This window comes from Octopus bimaculoides, chromosome 2, assembly GCF_001194135.2.
Source record: "Octopus bimaculoides isolate UCB-OBI-ISO-001 chromosome 2, ASM119413v2, whole genome shotgun sequence".
Taxonomy (NCBI): Eukaryota; Metazoa; Mollusca; class Cephalopoda; order Octopoda; family Octopodidae; genus Octopus; species Octopus bimaculoides.
In genome coordinates, this window is record NC_068982.1 from 67,298,831 (window position 1) to 67,309,338 (window position 10,508).

Sequence of the window (10,508 nt, forward strand, 5' to 3'; positions counted from 1 at the left end):
TATATATATATATATATATATATATATATATATGTGTGTGTGTGTATTTATGGTTGCATCATTTGAAACGTATTTATAGATTTGACCTGTCAGAAAGGCTTCAAATACATATTCATAGTTAGCATATACCATATGTGTGTTTGTACTTGTATGTTTATGTCTCCATAGTTCATATTTCTTTTTCTTTTTTCTTTTATCTTTTCTTTTCTATCTTATCAACATACCTAGATATAAAGTTGGCAGCCATTGTTGTTTGACATCCGCAGTGGATAATACATTGCTGGAAATGCAGTAAGTTATAACAGGATAAGCAGTATCAATATGACTGGTTATTGATTTGTTTATTGAACTGCTACAAGTCCTGCAGATGGTGATGGCATCTCATACACTTTTACAGCTAACATCTTATTTATCTTAAGAGGTAACAGAATACAAGCTTTTATTTAGCTGAGGAAGGTAATATGGTAACAACATGTCTTCTCAAGCTACTGCTGCTGCTACTGATGTTTTTTGTTGTTTATTTTATTAATTTTTTTGTGCCCTGAAACATATAAGGTAGGTTACCTCTTTTCCATAGCACAAAGTGACAAGGTCACAACATTCCTCCTAAATGGGACATCAGTCCATTGCAGCATTCAAAACAAGCATTTTGGTGTGGGATTTGGCAAATCAATTACATTGATCCCTGTACTTTACTGGTACTTATTTTATCAACCCCAAAAGGATGAAAGGCAAAATTAACTTTGGTAGGATTTGAACTCAAAACATAAAGAGCTATGAGAAATGCCACTAAACATTTTGCTTGATGTGCTAATAATGCTGTCAGTCTGCCATCTTCTGCTGCTACTGCTGTTTTAGATAAATTAAATAATAAATAATAGCCAGATGTTTAGATGCTTAATCATTAAAATTGATTATGATTTCTGATTGAAACTTTGATGAGTATGAAAATTGAGAGCTGAAACTGAATATTAAATATTCATGTCTTTTATTGACTATTTGTTTTGTTATAAGGTTGTAATTGTTATACATAGAAACTTTGTCATAAGAGTGTTTGATCTTTGAAAATATAAAGAGGTCTTGACAAGCATTAAGATGAACTACTGGTGTGTTTATCAGCAAAAGAATAACATGTACCAAAAACAAGGAAAAAACATGTGACTTCTTCTATTAAGTGACTTGACACTGCAGTGACATGCTGGACAACATGCTTAATTGCATCCAATATGGTGTCTAGAATATATCTGCTTGTAAATGTCTTTTGTGTCCTATTTGCTTTTCATCATTCCAGAGTTGATAAATTACATTAATATTCATACTGCTTCTTACAAAAAAGCAAAAAGGACAGGTACTTAAACAAAAAAGAAATATGTTCATTTACAGAGATGATATAGAAGAATTCAGTTCTTAGTATTTATGTTGAAGCTTCTAGAATCAAGCTTAACCCTTCACTTGTCCAAAGCATTTTTAAAAGTTTGTCTTAAATGTCCATGCTTGTTTCTAAACTTTTAGTTAACTCTTGTTTCATATGTTCTGAGTAATATAATGCTTTCCTTTCATAAGTCCCATGTTACTGCGGTGGTTGAAAAAAATTGGGAATGTGTGTCATATTTGATGCATGGATGCCAGGGAAATTTGTCCTATGTACCACATGTATTAGACAGGACAGGACAAAGGGTTAAATTGAAGTCATCTTAGAACAGAACTTTAAGTACACATATATAAGAAATACTTTGGAAATTCTCTTTGCAATATAGCAATAAAAACAGACTGTTTTATCTAGTTTATTAGTTTAACCCATCCAATTGATACTTCTAGACTCATTATTATACACTGGTTAGTTCAGACTAGTGTTCCCTCATCTATGTAGTTGTAGTAAAAATATTTTGGTCAAGAATTATTACTGTTATCATCTTCATCATTTAACGTCCATTTTCCATGGTAACATGGGTTGGATAGGATCTGATGAGCTGCAGAACTTCATCAGGCCCCAATGTCAGCTTTGGTATGGTTTCTACAGCTGGAAGCACTTTCTAATGCTAAAAATTTTTATTTAAAAGTTATGCTTTTGATTCAGCAGCATGTTTTGAAACTAAATGGAAGTGGATCTTTATTCAAAGATGAAGTTTCAGTTGTTTGATCAACCGAATCACCTGCTTCTGAATTAACATGAAACCAGCTAAGTATTCCACAGACTAGCATGACACATGGTATGTGACATAGCTGTTCTTTTAAATTACAAGCACAGTTCAGCCAACATGCTTCTACAGAGTTTCAGTTTACCAATTTCATTAACTAGGTATTGGTCAGCCCCAAATTATAGAAAATGCTATTTACCCAAGATTCCAAGTAATGAGATTAAAACCAGGACTTCATAGTTATGGAGCAAACTTCATAAACACTTTGTATCAACTGAAGCTTAATACAGTATGCATAAATTATAACACAAGTGTCTTATAGCTTATAGTCTAGCAAAAACAAAAAGATCAGAGCTCCTTCCAGAGCCTTAAGCTCATAAGGTCAGTTTTGGGGATTTTGTGGTCTTTAGTTCCCTCTTGGATGAATGCTAGTCCATTGCATGATTGCTCATCTCCACTAGCAGAGTGGAGTGGAGTAATGTCAAATGAAGTGTTTTGTTCAAGAACACAATGCATCATCCAGTCTAGAAATTGAAACCATAATCTTATGATCACGAGAGCAGCACCCTAACCACTAGGCCATGCACTTTCACATAGCTTATAATACAAATATATTATAGCTTATAATATAAATATATTATAGCTTATAATATAAATATATTATAGCTTATAATACAAATGTATTACAGTAAGCTATTATGTAAATGTACTTTAGCTTGGTGCTTTCAGTATTCTACGAAGCTTTGTTCTCATACCTCATTTAGGGCATGCTCTCACATTGATATTTCTAGCATGGATCTCTCCATGACCCTTTGTGTTGTAGCCAATTGATGTTCCTCTTTCTTTGTAGTTGCTCGCCTCTCACTTGTGTATAAGACTGCAAATGTTGAGTAGCATTCAAGAAATCAGAAAAGGTCACTTGAAAAGCCTCCAAGATAATGGAAAGACAATTTAGTTAAACAATTTGGGACAAGATAGAAAAGAACGATGCAACCAAGAAAGAACTGGAAGTGCTTCATATTATACAAACAAGAAAGTAATTTTCTGAACACAGTGTTGCTGTGAAAACAGCATTAATATTGGGTATCTTACCCTTATAAGACAAAAAAGTTGCTGGGAGAATACTGAAAGTGCAAAACTATTGTATATTTACATTATAGTTTTCTGTAATACATTTGTATTATAAGCTATAATATATTTGTATTATAAGCTTTGTGGAAATGGCTGTCTGCTGGCCACCTTTTCCATCTTATAAGAGTAAAATACCCAATCTTTCTGCTGTTTTCATGGCTATACTGCATTCAAAATATTACTTCCTTGTCTGTATATGAAACACATTCGATGCTTCCAAAAACAAAAAAAGTTTGTTTACATATGTAATTGGAAGTGAATTGTGACAGCAGTGTACAACAACATCTGGTCAATACAGTGATTGCAACTTAATAAACTAAATTACAAAAATGAAAAGAAATTTTGAAATTTTTTTCTTATTTTCAGTGCTTTCATTGAAAATCAGCTCAACAAAAATTACTGTTATTTATATCTCATTGCTATTAAAATTTGAAAAGAAATGTTTTCAATAGGAGCTAACATTTTTAAAAATATAAACAATGATGTTTTTTACTGTACTAATTGCTTATTTGTTATGTAACATTGCTGTTACTTGAAGTACTGCACTTCATTAAGTTTTGATACAGCAGTATATATTGTAATACAGTAATGTTGCAATAAAAACAGTATGCATTTATCTCCAGTTCACTGTAATGACTTATGTTTAAAACAGATATTTTAAAGAGCTAACACACTCCTCAAAAACCATATTCAAAAGTGTGATTCTTTTTAAATTGATTAATGCGTAGATATTAAGAAAAACCTTTCTAAATCCGAGATTATACTATTAATCCATTGTAATACTATGTTTCAGAAGCAGAGAAATAACTAATTAATATTTGACTAATTGCTACAAGACCACTCATTAATCAATGGTCGATTGAATTTATCCCAGTGTTTATTTTATTAATTCTGGAGGGATGAAAATCAAAGTGGATCACAGAGATATTTGTATAGAGAATAAAGAATATTGAACTGAAATTCTTTTAGACTTAGGCTCTACTCTTTCTGCTACTCCACTGCTTTAGTATATTCCATAAATATGCATATATATGAAAAGATAATTGTTTGTTTATGTGTGTGTGTGAGTGTGTGTATGTATGTGAATGTGAGTGAGTATATGCATGTGTGTGTGTGTGTGTGTGTGTGTGTGTGTGCATGTGTGTGTGTGTGTGTGTGTGTGTGTGTGTGTGTGCCCATGCATGTGCCTGTAGCAATAAGTGCAGAAATTAAGAATTGCTTTTGCATTGCTATGCTGCAATGTGTTAGAATTTGGTAAATTCTTCATTTTAGTTATAAATTTTTTATTTTCATTATTTAAGAAAAGAAGATGATTCTTTAGGTAATTGCAGAAAATATAGTTATCTATTGAGTTGATAATAATAGTAATTATAATAATAATGTGCCTGGAATTCTGTAACATATTTACCAAAAAGAACCTAGTTAAACACATAAAAAAAATGAAAATGTCACCAAAAAATACCAGCCAAAAGTGCAATACTTTCTCTAATCTAATTGCATTCCAAATAGCAATAAGAAAAGGAGTCAAATACCTTGAGATGTCTTGGTGTGATGTCCTTGCACAAAGAGACTTCTTTCTGTGACAAATCCACAGAAGACAGAGGGTAAACAACTTCTCCAATGATTTCATCTCGTGAGAACCTGTCAAAGCTGAGGACAACAAAGTGAAGGGTGATACCAGCTAGTTGGTTATAGCTAATACCATAGAATGTGAATGTTTCATCGTAAACTGGATTCAGTGTCTTCCTGAGAACCCGAGTCTTGCATTTGTGCTTTTTCTCTGGAAGCAGTTGCAGTTTGATGTATGGGTCACATCCTCCTATGCTTGGATCTCTCGGTGGAAGCTCTGAGGCTTGCAAGATTGTCACCAGCAGAGCATTTTTCTGAGAATCATATTCAGTTGAGAAATGAAGTGTTCCAAGATGCTGTGTTTTCAAGTCATCTTCATGTTTCTCTCGCATACACTCATCCTTCTCAGGTGTTGCACCGTCTTTTTCATTCTCGATACTATACTCGGCTTTCACATGGCCTGGGTCAAATTGTGATGGAAGGGGGCCTCCCCCTCCACCACTTGTCCCACTACCACTGCTTTGGCCCCTCTCGGCAAGACTTCCACCAATGTGCTCACCCGAGGAAGGATAGGTTGGGCTTGTTGCTTTAGATTTCATGATAACTTTTCGAGCTGAGGACGTCTTTTTCAAGTTTCCATTATTGCTCTCTTTCAGTCCCTTCTTAATGGCTGAAGAGAGTCGATTCTGTGCATTTTTGGCCAGCTGTCTTTTGTAGCATTTATAAGCAATGGCTGTAGCTGTACCAAACATTACCATGACACCAAAGCAAACTCCAAAAATAGCACTGGTAGAAACTGAAACATAAAAACAAAAGAAACAAAAATTAATTTATCAGAATTAATTCATTCATGAATATATTTAATCATCACCACCACCACCATCAAACCACAACCACCAAACCACCGACACCACCACCACCACCACCACCACCATCAATGTTTTAATGTCCACTTTCTATGTTTGTATGGGTCAAAGAGAATTCAAGGATGCAGATTTTCTGTGGCTGGATGCCCTTCCTGTCACCAATATTCACTTGATTCTAAGCAAGGTATTATTTTCCCATGGCAGGACAGATTTTCATGCAACATTGGGAAGGGAGGTCACTGCTGTATGACAGTGACTTATTTTCAACTATATCATAATGTAATTATAAGGAGACACAAAAAGACACACATACATATATATAACACAGACTTACATATATATACATACATATATATATATATAGAACATGTCTTTCAGTTTCTCTCACCAAATCCACTCACAAGGCTTTGGTCAGCCCCAAGACTATAGTAGAAGACATTTGCTCAAAGTGTCATACAGTAGGACTGAACCCAAGGCCATGTTAAGAAGCAAATTTTTTAACCACACAACCAGGTCTGCACCTAGTCATGAACACATTTAATACTCTTTGTTATCCTTCTCCTGTTATTTTTACTGTCTTATTTGTTTTCCAGCCCTCGTCTCAAGAATTTCACCAAACATTTTCTCTCCTAGCCATCTAACATACTTAATGCATTTAATCTGTCAATTGACCAGTTACTGGTCAATTGACGAGATAGTGTCTTTTATGGACTTACTGCATTAAAAACACAGTGACAAAAATTAATGAGATAGTGTCTTTTATGGACTGACTGCATTAAAAACACAGTGTCAAAAATTGTCTCAGCAGTAGCCAGTAAGAACACCAGATTCATTTCAGTCCTTTTGATACTTATTGTATGTTTAACACAGAAAATCCGTTAGAGGTACATATATCTCAGAAAATATACTGCAGTAGCTGGTTGATCAACAGTGTATATACATTAAGTATGATATGGTGATCATCATCATCATTTAACATCCATTGTTCATGCTGGCATGGATTGAACAGTGTGACCAGAGCTGGCAAGCTGGGGGAGCTGTACCAGATTCCAGTCTGATCTGAAATGGTTTTTACAGCTGGATGCCCTTTCTAATGCCAACTGCTTTACAGAGTATGCTGGATGCTTTTACATGGTACTACAAAGGTGCTTCTATGGGGTGCCGCCCAGGTGTTTTTAGATAACACTGCATGGGCTCTTTTACAAGGAATTGCGCAGGCACTTTTATGTGACATCATACAGGCACTTTTATGTGATGTTGCATGGATGCTTTTACATGTTGCATGGGCGCTTTTACGTGGCACCACACGGGTGCTTTTACATGGCATCACCACAAATGCTTTACACCCTTAGAATGATCAGTCTTAAGACTTCTGCTGTGGGGTACAGGTCTTTTTGAGTATAGCCAGGCACCAGGTATCTTGGTAGAGGAATATCTTAATTAAAAACTACCTCAATTTTGTATACCAGATTTCTTCCCTAGAATTTCATTCTAGTTCAACTCACTTCCTATATATATTTAACTTTCAGTCTTTAACAAATGAACTCTAATTGTACTAATAGCCACCATGTTATTCCTGCTCCAAATTAAAGAGGACCTAAATTGGCTCTTAAAATTAATGAATTAAAAATCTCAGAAGACAATCTCAGGATGACTGAATGCAAGTGGTGCCATATTTTAAAGCTAAAACTATTGGTTTTTACACAATATTTTGCCAAGAAACACAGAACAGGCACAATAATGAATTGGATTTTAATAGAGGAAATTTAGTGTTACACTTCAAATACTGCAGTACTTCACTACTTTTTACTTTTTTGGTGAACAAAAACTAAAAACTCTGAAGAAGCTTGTCATATATTCACACACACACAAACACACACACACACACACACATGTATGCATGTGTATATATATATATATATATATATATATATATATATATATGGGAGAATATACAAATAATAACAACAGACGAGGACAGGTGGTGTAAATAACAAAAGGATATATTAGTATGACTCTCGGGAATACATATATATATATATGTATATATATATATATATGAGTCGTGTATTATAAGATATTATTGCAAACTTATTAATATCTTGAATGCATTTAATACATACATTTCAAGTGGTTATGTAACAATTTGTTATGTGATTATACCATCTTCAGTTATTTACAGATGAAATATAATTTATGTTTGTAAGTCACTGATGAGGATTTACTTACATAAAAAATTGTTAAATAGCCACTTGAAACAAATGTATTAAATGAGTTTGAAATATTACTAATTGGTTTGTGATTACTCTTATCAGCTTGGGAAACAGATGCCAAATGGTAAGAAGGGGATGATCATGATATATACAAATATATATGTGTGTTTACAGTTTCTGTCACCCAAATACCACCCACAAAGCATGATTTTGGTCAATCTGATGCTACATTTAAAAATGCTAACACCAAGTACTGTTCTGTGAAATACTCCAAAACAATATGATCGTGAAGAGCTCTTGTTAACCACACTGCTATGAATACATGTCTCTTTAAAATCTTTTACTCTTCTCAGTGTGACTATAAATCTGTCTTCTAAATGATTGCGTTGAAGAATACATGAAAACAAAGCTATTTTTTATTACTGTAAATGCCTTTACACTAATTCTAGAATGCATAATACACTTGAAATGTTTGACTAATACAACTGAAAGTTAATTGTTATTCCACTTTGATGTCTTATTTCAGGTATTAAAAAATCACATGCAATAAAAATTTCCATTTCAGAATATTAATTGCTTAAATTCTAGTTTTATGTGCATTCTTTAAAACTGGAAAATGGACTTCTCCATGTTTGCTGAATGTTTGAAGTAATTTTTTTTTACCAAGATTTTATTATTATTATTATTATTATTACTATTATTATTATTATTATTATTATTATTATTATTATTATTATTATTATTATTATTATTATTATTATTAAGGCAGCAAGCTGGCAGAATCATTAGCATGCTGGATGAAATGCTTAGCTGTATTTTGTCCATCTTTACATTCTGAATTCAAATTCCGCCAAGGTCAACTTTGTCTTTCATCCTTTTGAAATTGATAAATTAAGCGCCAGTGAAACACTGAGATTGATGTAATCAACTCATCCCCCCCTCCAAAATTGCTGCCCTTGTGGCAAAATTTGAAACCATTATCATTATTATTAAGGCAGTGAGCTGGCAGAATCATTAACATGCTGGACGAAATTCTCAGTAGTATTTCACTTGTTGCTACGTTCTGAGTTCAAATTGTCGAGGTCAACCTTGCTTTTCATCCTTTCAAGGTGGATAAATTAAGTATCAGTGAAACACTGGGGTCAAGGTAATCAGCTAGTCCCCTTCCATCAAATTTCAGTTCTTATGCCTTTAGTAGAAAGGATTATTATTATTGTCACCATTTGCTCATTTGCCAAATATAAGTAAACTCTGAAGCCTGCTCAGATATGCATTATACATTAATGCAGCTAAAGGGGTGGGCAGTTCACCCCAGGTGACATTTTTATGGGGATGGTACTTTGGAGTTTACTGCATAAGACTGTATAGGCTACTTTGGCCTGGGGAGAGTTTCAAGCTCAAGGGCTGCCCCAGCAACACACACCCTAGTTACACCACTGGTATTATCCCCAAAGGCAGTATTGTTAGAGCATCAGCTAAAATATCTCTGTATTTGTTCTAATTCCTTGCATTCTGAGTTCAAATTCTACTATGGTCAATTTTGCATATCATCCTTTTATGGTTGCTAAAAATATATCAATTAAGAGTTGTGGATTGGTGGAACTGTAAGAATGGTGGACCAAATGGCTTGCGGTATTTATCTCAGCCTTTTACATTCTGAATTCAAATCCTGGCATGGCCTACTTAGATGATAGACAAATCATCACTGGTTTAATACACCCCTAAAATGTACCTTGTGTGCCTTTAGTAGAGTCCATTCTGTTGCAAGCATTTGAGAATATCTTCCAATCCTCCTGACTGTAAGTTTTATCAGAACTCTTTACTGGGCCAAGGGCCTACCTTCTCACTGGGCTAAAAGATATATGTCTCTGGTCTTCATTCAACAAATATCTCACCTTCTAGCACTCTATATCTCCTTCTCTCTTTTCTTCTCTCTCTCCTTCTCTCTCGCAATAAATTCTTTCTTTCCTTCTGTCTTCCTTTGTTTCTTTCCTTCTTTCCTTCCTTCTTTCTTTCTTTGTCTTCTACATTTATCTCAAACTCAGGGATCAGTCCAATATTGTGCTATTGTAGAAAACTAGTCATACATATCACAGACTATAATAACCTCTCAGCCTTTATGTCTTACCAAAGACTCAACCAATCCATTATTTTTAATACTTGTTTCAATCATTGGACTGCATCCATGCTGGGGCACAAACTTGAAGGGTTCAAGTTTACCAAATCAACCCCTGCACTTCTTTTTCATCTTTTTTTAAAGTCTTGTACTTATTCTATGAGTCTCTATTGCTAAATCACTAAGTTAAAGACATGTACACAAACCAACATCAGCTATTGGACACAAACGTGGACACACACACATGCACACACCCACATACACACACACACGCACACACTTGTATGTATGTGTGTGTATATGCATGTAAATATATGTATATGTATGTATATATATATGTGTGTGTGTGTGTGTATTCATATATATATATATATGTGTGTGTATATACATATATATATATATATGTATATATATATATATACATATATATATATATATATACATATGAGTGTATGTATATATATATATATATATA

General features: G+C 33.8%; 1 protein-coding gene across 1 annotated transcript in view; it reads right to left on the reverse strand.

Moving 5' to 3' along the window:
- The window catches only part of LOC106884495 (synaptotagmin-11), a 111,163-nt gene that overhangs the window by 45,716 nt on the left and 54,939 nt on the right, over positions 1-10,508 (reverse strand). Inside the window, exon 2 of the mRNA XM_014935916.2 lies at positions 4,802-5,634. Within this exon, the coding sequence (XP_014791402.1) occupies positions 4,802-5,634 (833 nt within the window). The remainder of the gene's footprint in view (positions 1-4,801; positions 5,635-10,508) is intronic.